The 18,724-nt window shown below is 43.0% G+C and overlaps 1 protein-coding gene across 1 annotated transcript in view; it reads right to left on the bottom strand.

The window, feature by feature from the left end:
- The window catches only part of LOC124026220 (probable E3 ubiquitin-protein ligase HERC1), a 25,985-nt gene extending 7,627 nt beyond the window's left edge, over nucleotides 1–18,358 (bottom strand). The window contains exons 1-4 of the mRNA XM_046339335.1: nucleotides 18,185–18,358; nucleotides 15,321–15,397; nucleotides 11,144–11,396; nucleotides 5,123–5,275 (exon numbers count right to left, since the gene is read on the bottom strand). Of these exons, the coding sequence (XP_046195291.1) occupies nucleotides 5,123–5,275; nucleotides 11,144–11,396; nucleotides 15,321–15,397; nucleotides 18,185–18,193 (492 nt within the window). The 5' untranslated portion in view covers nucleotides 18,194–18,358. The remainder of the gene's footprint in view (nucleotides 1–5,122; nucleotides 5,276–11,143; nucleotides 11,397–15,320; nucleotides 15,398–18,184) is intronic.
- Between the last annotated feature and the right edge of the window lie 366 nt (nucleotides 18,359–18,724).

Here is an 18,724-nt window from a genome sequence, read left to right as displayed (position 1 = left end):
GGATGGGTGAGAGGGATAAGGGGAGAGAGAGGGATAGAGGGAGAGAGAGGGATGGGTGAGAGGGATAAGGGGAGAGAGAGGGATAGAGGGAGAGAGAGGGATGGGTGAGAGGGATAAGGGGAGAGAGAGGGATAGAGGGAGAGAGACAGGGGGAGGGGAGATATGAAACAAGAGTTTCCAGTTGAGAGTTAAACACAAAACTAACAGAGAAATGTACTGTACTCTCACACCTTAGAGTCTAACACTTATAAATACAGTCTAGTTATAGTTATATACTGAACCATGACGTTTCTACAATTATAAATATAGTTGTTCCCATGCCAACCAAGCTGGGTGTTAAGATTACTTAGAAAAATTCCAGGCATGATTCTTCATCTTAAAACCAATTCAGAATTGAGTTTCTATTATAGAAGAGCGCAGTGCCTCTTGTATATATTGAATTCTTTCATTAAGATATCTCAAGTTTCAGAGTGGAGGAGAGGTCTGCTGATTTTCTCTGAAACGAAAAGCCTCGGGGCCATAGCCTAAGTGTAGTGCAGAGAGCTCGATAATGTCTCGTAGAGAAGACACCACGAAGATGAAGGTCTGAAAGCAGCAGGTGGCCACGGTGTGTTAGTCACCGAAGAGGAAGGTCTGAAAGCAGCAGGTGGCCACGGTGTGTTAGTCACCGAAGAGGATGGTCTGAAAGCAGCAGGTGGCCACGGTGTGTTAGTCACCGAAGAGGATGGTCTGAAAGGTCTGCAGGTGGCCACGGTGTGTTAGTCACCGAAGAGGATGGTCTGAAAGCAGCAGGTGGCCACGGTGTGTTAGTCACCGAAGAGGAAGGTCTGAAAGCAGCAGGTGGCCACGGTGTGTTAGTCACCGAAGAGGATGGTCTGAAAGCAGCAGGTGGCCACGGTGTGTTAGTCACCGAAGAGGATGGTCTGAAAGCAGCAGGTGGCCACGGTGTGTTAGTCACCGAAGAGGAAAGGTCTGTGTTAGTCAAAGCAGCAGGTGGCCACGGTGTGTTAGTCACACACCTGAAGGTGGTTAATGAACTCTGCAGACATGTAGAATCCACGGTGTGTTAACACAACATGAGGAAGGTCTGAAAGCAGCAGCCGCTGTCAGACGCTCTGTGTGTGCTGTCACCTCGGAACTCCGTCTGAAAGCATCTGGTGGCAGGCGGTACTCACCGTGTCTGTGTCGTATCCGTCTGTCTATCTGGTGCAGGCGGTACTCGATGGTGTTGTCTGTGTCGTACCTGTCTGTCTATCTGGTGCAGGCGGTACTCGATGGTGTTGTCTGTGTCGTATCCGTCTGTCTATCTGGTGCAGGCGGTACTCCTGTGTGTCGTACCCGTCTGTCTATCTGGTGCAGGCGGTACTCCTGTGTGTCGTACCTGTCTGTCTATCTGGTGCAGGCGGTACTCCTGTGTGTCGTACCTGTCTGTCTATCTGGTGCAGGCGGTACTCCTGTGTGTCGTACCTGTCTGTCTATCTGGTGCAGGCGGTACTCCTGTGTGTCTGTGTCCCGTCTGTCTATCTGGTGCAGGCGGTACTCCTGTGTGTCGTACCTGTCTGTCTATCTGGTGCAGGCGGTACTCCTGTGTGTCGTACCTGTCTGTCTATCTGGTGCAGGCGGTACTCCTGTGTGTCGTACCTGTCTGTCTATCTGGTGCAGGCGGTACTCCTGTGTGTCGTACCCGTCTGTCTATCTGGTGCAGGCGGTACTCGATGGTGTTGTCTGTGTCGTACCTGTCTGTCTATCTGGTGCAGGCGGTACTCCTGTGTGTCGTACCCGTCTGTCTATCTGGTGCAGGCGGTACTCCTGTGTGTCGTACCTGTCTGTCTATCTGGTGCAGGCGGTACTCCTGTGTGTCGTACCCGTCTGTCTATCTGGTGCAGGCGGTACTCGATGGTGTTGTCTGTGTCGTACCTGTCTGTCTATCTGGTGCAGGCGGTACTCCTGTGTGTCGTACCTGTCTGTCTATCTGGTGCAGGCGGTACTCCTGTGTGTCGTACCTGTCTGTCTATCTGGTGCAGGCGGTACTCCTGTGTGTGTGTGTGTGTGTGTGTCGTACCTGTCTGTCTATCTGGTGCAGGCGGTACTCCTGTGTGTCGTACCCGTCTGTCTATCTGGTGCAGGCGGTACTCGATGGTGTTGTCTGTGTCGTACCTGTCTGTCTGTAACCTCTACTCTCTCTCCAACCTCTACTCTCTCCCCAACCTCTACTCTCTCCCCAACCTCTACTCTCTCCCCAACCTCTACTCTCTCTCCAACCTCTACTCTCTCTCCAACCTCTACTCTCTCTCCAACCTCTACTCTCTCTCCAACCTCTACTCTCTCCCCAACCTCTACTCTCTCCCCAACCTCTACTCTCTCCCCAACCTCTACTCTCTCCCCAACCTCTACTCTCTCCCCAACCTCTACTCTCTCCCCAACCTCTACTCTCTCCCCAACCTCTACTCTCTCCCCAACCTCTACTCTCTCCCCAACCTCTACTCTCTCCCCAACCTCTACTCTCTCCCCAACCTCTACTCTCTCTCCAACCTCTACTCTCTCTCCAACCTCTACTCTCTCTCCAACCTCTACTCTCTCTCCAACCTCTACTCTCTCTCCAACCTCTACTCTCTCTCCAACCTCTACTCTCTCTCCAACCTCTACTCTCTCTCCAACCTCTACTCTCTCTCCAACCTCTACTCTCTCTCCAACCTCTACTCTCTCTCCAACCTCTACTCTCTCTCCAACCTCTACTCTCTCTCCAACCTCTACTCTCTCTCCAACCTCTACTCTCTCTCCAACCTCTACTCTCTCTCAACCTCTACTCTCTCCCCAACCTCTACTCTCCAACCTCTACTCTCTCCAACCTCTACTCTCTCTCCAACCTCTACTCTCTCCGGCCGCTCTCTACTCTCTCCGGCCGCTCTCTACTCTCTCTATTCTCTCTCTCTACTCTCTCTCTCTACTCTCTCCGGCCGCTCTCTACTCTCTCTATTCTCTCTCTCTACTCTCTCTCTCTACTCTCTCCCCAACCTCTACTCTCTCCCCAACCTCTACTCTCTCTCCAACCTCTACTCTCTCCCCAACCTCTACTCTCTCTCCAACCTCTACTCTCTCCCCAACCTCTACTCTCTCTCCAACCTCTACTCTCTCTCCAACCTCTACTCTCTCTCCAACCTCTACTCTCTCCAACCTCTACTCTCTCTCCAACCTCTACTCTCTCTCCAACCTCTACTCTCTCTCCAACCTCTACTCTCTCTCAACCTCTACTCTCTCTCCAACCTCTACTCTCTCTCCAACCTCTACTCTCTCCAACCTCTACTCTCTCTCCAACCTCTACTCTCTCTCCAACCTCTACTCTCTCTCCAACCTCTACTCTCTCTCCAACCTCTACTCTCTCTCCAACCTCTACTCTCTCTCCAACCTCTACTCTCTCTCCAACCTCTACTCTCTCTCCAACCTCTACTCTCTCTCCAACCTCTACTCTCTCTCCAACCTCTACTCTCTCTCCAACCTCTACTCTCTCCCCAACCTCTACTCTCTCTCCAACCTCTACTCTCTCCAACCTCTACTCTCTCTCCAACCTCTACTCTCTCTACTCTCTCCGGCCGCTCTCTACTCTCTCCGGCCGCTCTCTACTCTCTCCGGCCGCTCTCTACTCTCTCTATTCTCTCTCTCTACTCTCTCTCTCTACTCTCTCCGGCCGCTCTCTACTCTCTCTACTCTCTCTATTCTCTCTCTCTACTCTCTCCGGCCGCTCTCTACTCTCCCCAGCTTCTCTCTACTCTCTCTCTCTACTCTCTCTATTCTCTCTCTCTACTCTCTCCGGCCGCTCTCTACTCTCCCCAGCTTCTCTCTACTCTCTCTCTCTACTCTCTCTATTCTCTCTCTCTACTCTCTCCGGCCGCTCTCTACTCTCCCCAGCTTCTCTCTACTCTCTCTCTCTACTCTCTCTATTCTCTCTCTCTACTCTCTCTCTCTACTCTCTCTATTCTCTCTCTCTACTCTCTCCGGCCGCTCTCTACTCTCCCCAGCTTCTCTCTACTCTCTCTATTCTCTCTCTCTACTCTCTCCGGCCGCTCTCTACTCTCTCCAGCCGCTCTCTACTCTCTCTCTCTACTCTCTCTCTACTCTCTCTCGCTACTCTCTCTCTACTCTCTCTCTCTACTCTCTTTCTTCTCTCTCTCTTCTCTACCCTCTACCCTCTCTCTACTCTCTCCCCAGCTTCTCTCTACTCTCTCTCTACCCTCTCTCTACTCTTTCTCTACCCTCTACCCTCTCTCTACTCTCTCCCCAGCCTGTGGACAACTGTCTCTTAGTGTAGTGGACAGCGGTCTCTTAGTGTAGTGGACAGCGGTCTCTTAGTGTAGTGGACAGCGGTCTCTTAGTGTAGTGGACAGCGGTCTCTTAGTGTAGTGGACAGCGGTCTCTTAGTGTAGTGGACAGCGGTCTCTTAGTGTAGTGGACAACTGTCTCTTAGTGTAGTGGACAACTGTCTCTTAGTGTAGACAGCGGTCTCTTAGTGTAGTGGACAACTGTCTCTTAGTGTAGTGGACAACGGTCTCTTATTGTAGTGGACCGTGCTTTTACACCTGCATTGTTTGCTGTTTGGGGTTTTAGGCTGGGTTTCTGTACAGCACTTTGAGATATCAGCTGATGTACGAAGGGCTATATAAATAAATTTGATTTGATTTGATTTGTCTATCTGGTGCAGGCGGTACTCCTGTGTGTCGTACCCGTCTGTCTATCTGGTGCAGGCGGTACTCCTGTGTGTCGTACCTGTCTGTCTATCTGGTGCAGGCGGTACTCCTGTGTGTCGTACCCGTCTGTCTATCTGGTGCAGGCGGTACTCGATGGTGTTGTCTGTGTCGTACCTGTCTGTCTATCTGGTGCAGGCGGTACTCCTGTGTGTCGTACCCGTCTGTCTATCTAGTGCAGGCGGTACTCTATGGTGTTGTCTGTGTCGTACCCATCTGTCTATCTGGTGCAGGCGGTACTCCTGTGTGTGTGTGTGTGTGTCGTACCTGTCTGTCTATCTCGTGCAGGCGGTACTCCTGTGTGTGTGTGTGTGTGTCGTACCTGTCTGTCTATCTCGTGCAGGCGGTACTCCTGTGTGTGTGTGTGTGTGTGTGTGTCGTACCTGTCTGTCTATCTCGTGCAGGCGGTACTCGATGGCCCGGGCTACATACTCCTTCCTGTTGGAGAAGGTCAGAGGGATGCTGTTTCCCCCGGGGATAATAGGAACCATCTTACCGTCTGCACTCTGACCCACGAACGAATCCAGAGGAATCATCTAGAGGGAGGAGCACAACAGTAAAACATCACTTCATCTGAATTCAAGTTGGGGGTCAATTCCATTTGTAGAGAGTTGATTCAGAATCCTGTCAGATCCCTTCCTCTTTATTCCATGTCTCTCTCTCCTCCACCTCTCTCTCTCTCCTCCTGCTCCTTCCTCCATCTTTCCCTCTCTTGGCTAGGAGACTGTGGGCCTGAGAGGCCATTTCTCTCTCTCCCCCTCTCTCCCTTCCTCTCCCTCTCTGGACTCTCTATCTATCCTGGCTGTGGTCCTTCCTTCACAAGACAGGGAGGCCATGTCTCTCTCTCCCTCCCTCTCCCCCCTCTCTCCCTTCCTCTCCCTCTCTGAACTCTATCTATCCTGGCTGTGGTCCTTCCTTCACAAGACAGGGAGGCCATGTCTCTCCCTCCCTCCCTCTTCCCCCCCCTCTCTCCCTTCCTCTCCCTCTCTGGACTCTCTATCTATCCTGGCTGTGGTCCTTCCTGGGAGGCAGGCCAACTGGCCAATCCCTAGACAGGATGTGCTGCATCAACAGGACCCTTGCATTCCAGTATGTGTGTGTGTGTGTTTCTGTGTGAGAGAGAGAGGGAGCCCGGTCCAGTCCAGTAGAGTCACAGTGCAGTGGTTATGTGTGTGTGTGTCGGGGCCATGGTGTATTATCACCACACCATATTATCACCACACCATATTACCACCACACCATATTATCACCGTACCATATTATCACCATACCATATTATCACCATACCATATTATCACCACACCATATTATCACCATACCATATTATCACCACACCATATTATCACCATACCATATTATCACCACACCATATTATCACCACACCATATTATCACCATACCATATTATCACCACACCATATTATCACCATACCATATTATCACCACACCATATTATCACCATACTGAGACCTCACCATACCATATTATCACCATACTGAGAGACCTCACCATACCATATTACCACCATACCATATTATCACCATACAATATTATCACCACACCATATTATCACCATACCATATTATCACCATACAATATTATCACCACACCATATTATCACCATACAATATTATCACCATACCATATTATCACCGTACAATATTATCACCGTACCATATTATCACCATACCATATTACCACCATACCATATTATCACCATACCATATTATCACCATACCATATTATCACCACACCATATTATCACCACACCATATTATCACCATACCATATTATCACCATACCATATTATCACCATACAATATTATCACCATACCATATTATCACCATACCATATTATCACCACACCATATTATCACCACACCATATTACCACCATACCATATTATCACCATACCATATTATCACCATACAATATTATCACCATACCATATTACCACCATACCATATTATCACCATACCATATTATCACCATACCATATTATCACCACACCATATTATCACCACACCATATTATCACCATACCATATTATCACCATACCATATTATCACCATACAATATTATCACCATACCATATTATCACCATACCATATTATCACCACACCATATTATCACCACACCATATTACCACCATACCATATTATCACCATACCATATTATCACCATACAATATTATCACCATACCATATTATCACCATACCATATTATCACCACACCATATTATCACCACACCATATTACCACCATACCATATTATCACCATACCATATTATCACCACACCATATTATCACACCATATTATCACCACACCATATTATCACCATACCATATTATCACCATACTGAGAGACCTCACCATACCATATTATCACCACACCATATTATCACCACACCATATTATCACCATACCATATTATCACCATACTGAGAGACCTCACCATACCATATTATCACCATACCATATTATCACCATACAATATTATCACCACACCATATTATCACCATACCATATTATCACCATACAATATTATCACCACACCATATTATCACCATACCATATTATCACCATACCATATTATCACCATACAATATTATCACCACACCATATTATCACCACACCATATTATCACCATACCATATTATCACCATACCATATTATCACCATACAATATTATCACCACACCATATTATCACCACACCATATTATCACCACACCATATTATCACCACACCATATTATCACCATACCATATTATCACCATACAATATTATCACCACACCATATTATCACCATGCCATATTATCACCACACCATATTATCACCATACCATATTATCACCATACTGAGAGACCTCACCATACCATATTATCACCATACCATATTATCACCATACCATATTATCACCATACCATACTGAGAGACCCCACCATACCATATTATCACCATACTGAGAGACCTCACCATACCATATTATCACCATACCATATTATCACCATACTGAGAGACCTCACCATACCATATTATCACCATACCATATTATCACCATACCATATTATCACCATACTGAGAGACCTCACCCTACCATATTATCACCATACCATATTATCACCATACCATATTATCACCATACTGAGAGACCTCACCCTACCATATTATCACCATACCATATTATCACCATACCATATTATCACCATGCCATATTATCACCATACCATATTATCACCATACTGAGAGACCTCACCATACCATATTATCACCATACAATATTATCACCACACCATTTTATCACCATACAATATTATCACCATACTATATTATCACCACACCATATTATCACCACACCATATTATCACCATACCATATTATCACCATACCATATTATCACCATACCATATTATCACCACACCATATTATCACCATACCATATTATCACCATACTGAGACCTCACCATCCCATATTATCACCATACCATATTATCACCACACCATATTATCACCATACCATATTATCACCATACCATATTATCACCACACCATATTATCACCACACCATATTATCACCACACCATATTATCACCATACCATATTATCACCACACCATATTATCACCATACCATATTATCACCATACTGAGACCTCACCATCCCATATTATCACCATACCATATTATCACCATACCATATTATCACCATACCATATTATCACCATACAATATTATCACCACACCATATTATCACCACACCATATTATCACCATACCATATTATCACCACACCATATTATCACCATACCATATTATCACCATACCATATTATCACCACACCATATTATCACCATACCATATTATCACCACACCATATTATCACCATACCATATTATCACCATACTGAGACCTCACCATCCCATATTATCACCATACCATATTATCACCATACCATATTATCACCATACCATATTATCACCATACAATATTATCACCACACCATATTATCACCACACCATATTATCACCATACCATATTATCACCACACCATATTATCACCATACCATATTATCACCATACCATATTACCACCATACCATATTATCACCATACCATATTATCACCACACCATATTATCACCACACCATATTATCACCATACTGAGAGACCTCACCATCCCATATTATCACCATACCATATTATCACCATACCATACTGAGAGACCCCACCATACCATATTATCACCATACCATATTATCACCATACCATATTATCACCATACTGAGAGACCCCACCATACCATATTATCACCATACCATATTATCACCATACTGAGAGACCCCACCCTACCATATTATCACCACACCATATTATCACCATACCATATTATCACCATACCATATTATCACCATACCATATTATCACCATACCATATTATCACCATACTGAGAGACCCCACCCTACCATATTATCACCACACCATATTATCACCACACCATATTATCACCATACTGAGAGACCTCACCCTACCATATTATCACCATACCATATTATCACCATACCATATTATCACCATACCATATTATCACCATACTGAGAGACCTCACCATACCGTATTAACACCATACCATATTATCACCATACCATATTATCACCATACCATATTATCACCATACTGAGAGACCTCACCATACCATATTATCACCATACCATATTATCACCATACCATATTATCACCATACCATATTACCACCATACCATATTATCACCATACCATATTATCACCATACCATATTATCACCATACCATATTATCACCATACCATATTATCACCATACCATATTATCACCATACCATATTATCACCATACCATATTATCACCATACCATATTATCACCACACCATATTATCACCACACCATATTATCACCATACTGAGAGACCTCACCATACCATTTTATCACCATATCATATTATCACCATACCATATTATCACCATACCATATTATCACCATACTGAGAGACCTCACCATACCATATTATCACCATACCATATTATCACCATACCATATTATCACCATACAATATTATCACCACACCATATTGTCACCATACCATATTATCACCATACTGAGAGACCTCACCCTACCATATTATCACCATACTATATTATCACCATACCATATTACCACCATACCATATTACCACCATACCATATTATCACCATACCATATTATCACCATACCATATTATCACCATACCATATTATCACCATACTGAGAGACCTCACCATACCATATTATCACCACACCATATTATCACCATACCATATTATCACCATTCCAAGTCAAACAGGAAGCACAGCTCCATTTCCTAGGCTAGTTTCCAAGTCGAACAGGAAGCACAGCTCCATTTCCTAGGCTAGTTTCCAAGTCAAACAGGAAACACACCTCCATTTCCTAGGCTAGTTTCCAAGTCAAACAGGAAACACAGCTCCATTTCCTAGGCTAGTTTCCAAGTCAAACAGGAAACACAGCTCCATTTCCTAGGCTAGTTTCCAAGTCAAACAGGAAACACAGCTCCATTTCCTAGGCTAGTTTCCAAGTCAAACAGGAAACACAGCTCCATTTCCTAGGCTAGTTTCCAAGTCAAACAGGAAACACACCTCCATTTCCTAGGCTAGTTTCCAAGTCAATCAGGAAACACACCTCCATTTCCTAGGCTAGTTTCCAAGTCAAACAGGAAACACAACTCCATTTCCTAGGCTAGTTTCCAAGTCAAACAGGAAACACAACTCCATTTCCTAGGCTAGTTTCCAAGTCAAACAGGAAACACAGCTCCATTTCCTAGGCTCGTTTCCAAGTCAAACAGGAAACACAACTCCATTTCCTAGGCTAGTTTCCAAGTCAAACAGGAAACACAACTCCATTTCCTAGGCTCGTTTCCAAGTCAAACAGGAAACACAGCTCCATTTCCTAGGCTAGTTTCCAAGTCAAACAGGAAACACAGCTCCATTTCCTAGGCTCGTTTCTAAGTCAAACAGGAAGCACAGCTCCATTTCCTAGGCTAGTTTCCAAGTCACACAGGAAACACAGCTCCATTTCCTAGGCTAGTTTCCAAGTCAAACAGGAAACACAGCTCCATTTCCTAGGCTAATTTCCAAGTCGAACAGGAAGCACACCTCCATTTCCTAGGCTGGTTTCCAAGTCAAACAGGAAACACAGCGCCATTTCCCCCCCTCATCATCTTCATCCCCCACATCATCCTCATCCCCCTCATACTCCTACTCCTCCTCATCCCCCTCATCCTCCTCCTCATCCCCCTCATACTCCTCCTCCTCCTCATACCAATATCGTAGCTCATGACCTTAAGCTGAGGAGAGGAAAAAAATACAGAATAAATCTATCACCTCATGGAAATTATCCTCTGTGATGCCGCTGTCTTCAATGTGAAGAATGCTGTTGAGTGTCTGAACGTAGAGCAGGTCCACCTCCTCTAGATCCTCCAGGACCAGAGGAATACAACACAGCTGCTTCCACACCATGGGGGCAAGGTGCAGGTCCAGGGGCTTCTTGGTCCGGATAGCCACCCCCATCAGGATGCCCAGGAACTTAAACTGGAGGAGCTGCTCATCCAGACAGGATGACGGGCTCAGCAGGAACCTGGGGGAGGGACAGGGAGGTTTGGAGTTGACCTGAGTGTCCCATAACACAGAGTCATATAGACTATAGCTCTGTAGTGTCCCATAACACAGAGTCATATAGACTATAGCTCTGTAGTGGCCCATAACACAGAGTCATATAGACTATAGCTCTGTAGTGGCCCATACCACAGAGTCATATAGACTATAGCTCTGTAGTGTCCCATAACACAGAGTCATATAGACTATAGCTCTGTAGTGGCCCATAACACAGAGTCATATAGACTATAGCTCTGTAGTGGCCCATAATACAGAGTCATATAGACTATAGCTCTGTAGTGGCCCATAACACAGAGTCATATAGACTATAGCTCTGTAGTGGCCCATAACACAGAGTCATATAGACTATAGCTCTGTAGTGGCCCATAACACAGAGTCATATAGACTATAGCTCTGTAGTGGCCCATAACACAGAGTCATATAGACTATAGCTCTGTAGTGCCCCATAACACAGAGTCATATAGACTATAGCTCTGTAGTGGCCCATAACACAGAGTCATATAGACTATAGCTCTGTAGTGGCCCATAACACAGAGTCATATAGACTATAGCTCTGTAGTGGCCCATAACACAGAGTCATATAGACTATAGCTCTGTAGTGGCCCATAACACAGAGTCATATAGACTATAGCTCTGTAGTGGCCCATAACACAGAGTCATATAGACTATAGCTCTGTAGTGGCCCATAACACAGAGTCATATAGACTACAGATATCAGTAATGTGGTACTGTCTCTATGGTGACTGGTAATGAGACAGTGTCTCTATGGTGACTAGTAATGAGACAGCGTGTCAGTAATGTGGTACTGTCTCTATGGTGACTGGTAATGAGACAGTGTCTCTATGGTGACTGGTAATGAGACAGCGTCTCTATGGTGACTGGAAATGAGACAGCATGTCAGTAATGTGGTGCTGTCTCTATGGTGACTGGTAATGAGACAGCATCTCTATGGTGACTGGTAATGAGACAGCATCTCTATGGTGACTGGTAATGAGACAGCATGTCAGTAATGTGGTACTGTCTCTATGGTGACTGGTAATGAGACAGCATGTGTGTCAGTAATGTGGTACTGTCTCTATGGTGACTGGTAATGAGACAGCGTGTCAGTAATGTGGTACTGTCTCTATGGTGACTGGTAATGAGACAGTGTGTCAGTAATGTGGTACTGTCTCTATGGTGACTGGTAATGAAACAGCGTGTCAGTAATGTGGTGCTGTCTCTATGGTGACTGGTAATGAAACAGCGTGTCAGTAATGTGGTGCTGTCTCTATGGTGACTGGTAATGAGACAGTGTGTCAGTAATGTGGTGCTGTCTCTATGGTGACTGGTAATGAGACAGTATCTCTATGGTGACTGGTAATGAAACAGCGTGTCAGTTATGTGGTACTGTCTCTATGGTGACTGGTAATGAGACAGCATGTCAGTAATGTGGTACTGTCTCTATGGTGACTGGTAATGAGACAGCATCTCTATGGTGACTGGTAATGAGACAGCGTCTCTATGGTGACTGGTAATGAGACAGTGTGTCAGTATTGTGGTACTGTCTCTATGGTGACTAGTAATGAGACAGTGTGTCAGTATTGTGGTACTGTCTCTATGGTGACTGGTATTTAGACAGTGTGTCAGTAATGTGGTACTGTCTCTATGGTGACTGATAATGAGACAGTGTGTCAGTATTGTGGTACTGTCTCTATGGTGACTGGTAATGAGACAATGTGTCAGTATTGTGGTACTGTCTCTATGGTGACTGATAATGAGACAGTGTGTCAGTATTGTGGTATTGTCTCTATAGTGACTGGTAATGAGACAGCGTGTCAGTAATGTGGTACTGTCTCTATGGTGACTGGTAATGAGACAGTGTCTCTATGGTGACTGGTAATGAGACAGTGTGTCAGTAATGTGGTACTGTCTCTATGGTGACTGGTAATGAGACAGTGTCTCTATGGTGACTGGTAATGAGACAGCGTCTCTATGGTGACTGGAAATGAGACAGCATGTCAGTAATGTGGTGCTGTCTCTATGGTGACTGGTAATGAGACAGCATCTCTATGGTGACTGGTAATGAGACAGCATCTCTATGGTGACTGGTAATGAGACAGCATGTCAGTAATGTGGTACTGTCTCTATGGTGACTGGTAATGAGACAGCATGTGTGTCAGTAATGTGGTACTGTCTCTATGGTGACTGGTAATGAGACAGCGTCTCTATGGTGACTGGTAATGAGACAGCATCTCTATGGTGACTGGTAATGAGACAGCGTGTCAGTATTGTGGTACTGTCTCTATGGTGACTGGTAATGAGACAGCGTGTCAGTATTATGGTACTGTCTCTATGGTGACTGGTAATGAGACAGCGTCTCTATGGTGACTGGTAATGAGACAGCATCTCTATGGTGACTGGTAATGAGACAGCGTGTCAGTATTGTGGTACTGTCTCTATGGTGACTGGTAATGAGACAGCGTGTCAGTATTATGGTACTGTCTCTATGGTGACTGGTAATGAGACAGCGTCTCTATGGTGACTGGTAATGAGACAGTGTGTCAGTAATGTGGTACTGTCAATATGGTGACTGGTAATGAGACAGTGTGTCAGTATTGTGGTACTGTCTCTATGGTGACTAGTAATGAGACAGTGTGTCAGTAATGTGGTACTGTCTCTATGGTGACTAGTAATGAGACAGTGTGTCAGTAATGTGGTACTGTCTCTATGGTGACTAGTAATGAGACAGTGTGTCAGTAATGTGGTACTGTCAATATGGTGACTGGTAATGAGACAGTGTGTCAGTATTGTGGTACTGTCTCTATGGTGACTAGTAATGAGACAGTGTGTCAGTAATGTGGTACTGTCTCTATGGTGACTAGTAATGAGACAGTGTGTCAGTAATGTGGTACTGTCAATATGGTGACTGGTAATGAGACAGTGTGTCAGTATTGTGGTACTGTCTCTATGGTGACTAGTAATGAGACAGTGTGTCAGTAATGTGGTACTGTCTCTATGGTGACTAGTAATGAGACAGTGTGTCAGTAATGTGGTACTGTCTCTATGGTGACTAGTAATGAGACAGTGTGTCAGTAATGTGGTACTGTCTCTATGGTGACTGGTAATGAGACAGCGTGTCAGTAATGTGGTACTGTCTCTATGGTGACTAGTAATGAGACAGTGTGTCAGTAATGTGGTGCTGTCTCTATGGTGACTGGTAATGAGACAGTGTCTCTATGGTGACTGGTAATGAGACAGCGTGTCAGTAATGTGGTACTGTCTCTATGGTGACTAGTAATGAGACAGTGTGTCAGTAATGTGGTACTGTCTCTATGGTGACTGGTAATGAGACAGCGTCTCTATGGTGACTGGTAATGAGACAGTGTGTCAGTAATGTGGTACTGTCTCTATGGTGACTGGTAATGAGACAGCGTCTCTATGGTGACTGGTAATGAGACAGTGTGTCAGTATTGTGGTACTGTCTCTATGGTGACTGGTAATGAGACAGCGTCTCTATGGTGACTGGTAATGAGACAGCGTCTCTATGGTGACTGGTAATGAGACAGCGTCTCTATGGTGACTGGTAATGAGACAGCGTGTCAGTAATGTGGTACTGTCTCTATTGTGACTGGTAATGAGACAGCGTCTCTATGGTGACTGTGGAGACAGCGTCTCTATGGTGACTGGTAATGAGACAGCGTGTCAGTAATGTGGTACTGTCTCTATGGTGACTGGTAATGAGACAGCGTCTCTATGGTGACTAGTAATGAGACAGCGTGTCAGTAATGTGGTACTGTCTCTATGGTGACTGGTAATGAGACAGCGTCTCTATGGTGACTAGTAATGAGACAGTGTGTCAGTAATGTGGTACTGTGCGTCTCTGTTGGCTGTCCTAGCCAGTCCTCACCTGTCTCTGTTGTAGCCCACCTCAGCTGTGGCGTTGGGGGAGGGGATGAGGAGATCCACTACTCCCGTCTCCAACTCCTACACAGGAAATAGGCGTCAGTCTCACAAGATATCCTGTCCACAGCCCGTCTCTAAATAATATCACGATTTGTTAGTTGAACATTTCAGAAACCAGTAAATTCCTCTGGTAAATGTTTGGATAAACTTAGAAGAATAGACAAGAACATAGTGCAGACACCACAAGGAAATGACTTCAGGTTGAGACTGAGGATTTGTTCCCAAATCTAAAACAGCAAACCACTTAGAATGTATGTTACTGTCCCACTACTATTTATAATACAGTCACTAATTCTACTGTTACTATTTATAATAGTCACTAATTCTACTGTCATTTATAATAGTCACTAATTCTACTGTTACTGTCCCACTACTATTTATAATACAGTCACTAATTCTACTGTTACTATTTATAATAGTCACTAATTCTACTGTTACTGTCCCACTACTATTTATAATACAGTCACTAATTATACTGTTACTATTTATAATAGTCACTAATTCTACTGTTACTGTCCCACTACTATTTATAATACAGTCACTAATTCTACTGTTACTATTTATAATAGTCACTAATTCTACTGTTACTGTCCCACTACTATTTATAATACAGTCACTAATTCTACTGTTACTGTCTCACTACTATTTATAATACAGTCACTAATTCTACTGTTACTATCTCACTACTATTTATAATACAGTCACTAATTCTACTGTTACTATCCCACTACTATTTATAATACAGTCACTAATTCTACTGTTACTATCTCACTACTATTTATAATACAGTCACTAATTCTACTGTTACTATCCCACTACTATTTATAATACAGTCACTAATTCTACTGTTACTATTTATAATAGTCACTAATTCTACTGTTACTGTCCCACTACTATTTATAATACAGTCACTAATTCTACTGTTACTATTTATAATAGTCACTAATTCTACTGTTACTGTCCCACTACTATTTATAATACAGTCACTAATTCTACTGTTACTATTTATAATAGTCACTAATTCTACTGTTACTGTCCCACTACTATTTATAATACAGTCACTAATTCTACTGTTACTGTCTCACTACTATTTATAATACAGTCACTAATTCTACTGTTACTATCTCACTACTATTTATAATACAGTCACTAATTCTACTGTTACTATCTCACTACTATTTATAATACAGTCACTAATTCTACTGTTACTATCTCACTACTATTTATAATAGTCACTAATTCTACTGTTACTGTCCCACTACTATTTATAATACAGTCACTAATTATACTGTTACTATGTCACTACTACTTATAATACAGTCACTAATTCTACTGTTACTATCTCACTACTATTTATAATAGTAACTAATTCTACTACTATTACTACTATTTATAATACAGTCACTAATTCTACTGTTACTAACTCACTACTATTTATAATAGTAACTAATTCCACTACTACTATTACTACTATTTATAATACAGTCACTAATTCTACTGTTACTATCCCACTACTATTTATAATAGTAACTAATTCCACTACTACTATTACTACTATTTATAATACAGTCACTAATTCTACTGTTACTATCCACTACTATTTATAATAGTCACTAATTCTACTGTTACTATCCCACTACTATTTATAATAGTCACTAATTCTACTGTTACTATCCCACTACTATTTATAATAGTCACTAATTCTACTGTTACTGTCCCACTACTATTTATAATACAGTCACTAATTCTACTGTTACTATCTCACTACTATTTATAATACAGTCACTAATTCTACTGTTACTGTCCCACTACTATTTATAATACAGTCACTAATTCTACTGTTACTATCCCACTACTATTTATAATACAGTCACTAATTCTACTGTTACTATCTCACTACTATTTATAATAGTAACTAATTCCACTACTACTATTACTACTATTTATAATACAGTCACTAATTCTACTGTTACTAACTCACTACTATTTATAATAGTAACTAATTCCACTACTACTATTACTACTATTTATAATAGTCACTAATTCTACTGTTACTATCCCACTACTATTTATAATAGTCACTAATTCCACTACTACTATTACTACTATTTATAATACAGTCACTAATTCTACTGTTACTATCCCACTACTATTTATAATAGTCTAATTCTTTATAATACTATTTATAATAGTCACTAATTCTACTGTTAATCCCACTCTAATTCTACTGTTACTATCCCACTACTATTTATAATACAGTCACTAATTCTACTGTTACTATGTCACTACTATTTATAATACAGTCACTAATTCTACTGTTACTATCTCACTACTATTTATAATACAGTCACTAATTCTGCTGTCCCAATACTATTTATAATAAATCAAATCAAATCAATAGTAGTACAGTCACTAATTATACTGTTAATAATACCTCCTGCAGCATCTAACTGTGAACTCTACTGTAACTGACACATCTTACTGTAAACTATACTGTAAATGACACAGCTTACTGTAAACTCTACTGTAACTGGCACATCTAACTGTAAACTATACTGTAACTGACACAGCTTACTGTAAACTCTACTGTAACTGACGTAGCTTACTGTAAACTCCACTGTAAATGACACATCTAACTGTAAACTCTACTGTAACTGACACATTACTGTAAACTCTACTGTAACTGACACAGCTTACTGTAAACTCCACTGTAAATGACACATCTAACTGTAAACTCTACTGTAGTTAAACTGTTACTCTACCTAACATCTTACTGTAAACTCTACTGTAGTTAAACTGTTACTCTACCTGACACATCTCAGTGATGGTGTCATCAAACACCCCTCCAGCATCGTCGGCCCCCTCCCCCACCAGCTTGACCTTCCAGGCCCTGGACGGCAGTCGCAGGTCAGACGCATTCAGCTTGACCACCTGACGGGCTATCTGCACAAAGATGGGCTTACACTTACGACCCCTGGACAGAGAGAGAGGAGGATGGAGAGGGAGAAAGAAAGAGGGGCAGAGAGAGAAAGAAAGAGAAAGAAAGAGAGAGAGGATGGAGAGATAGGGGGAGGAGGTAGAGGATGGAGAGAGAGGCAGAGAGAGATGGCGGAGGTAGAGAATGGAGGGAGAGAGAGAGAGAGACAGAGATAGGTAGAGGATGGAGAGAAGGTAGAGGATGGAGAGAGAGAGAGAGAATGTAGAGGATGGAGAGAGAGAGAAGGTAGAGAGAGAGAGATAAGGTAGAGGATGGAGAGAGGGAGAAGATGAGACAGAGATAGAGGATGGAGAGAGGTAGAGGATGGAGACAGAGAGAGAGAGAGCAGGTAGAGGAAGGAGAGAGAGGGA

This window comes from Oncorhynchus gorbuscha, unplaced genomic scaffold, assembly GCF_021184085.1.
Source record: "Oncorhynchus gorbuscha isolate QuinsamMale2020 ecotype Even-year unplaced genomic scaffold, OgorEven_v1.0 Un_scaffold_2649, whole genome shotgun sequence".
Lineage (NCBI taxonomy): Eukaryota > Metazoa > Chordata > Actinopteri > Salmoniformes > Salmonidae > Oncorhynchus > Oncorhynchus gorbuscha.
This window is presented reverse-complemented; position numbering and strand designations above follow the sequence as displayed.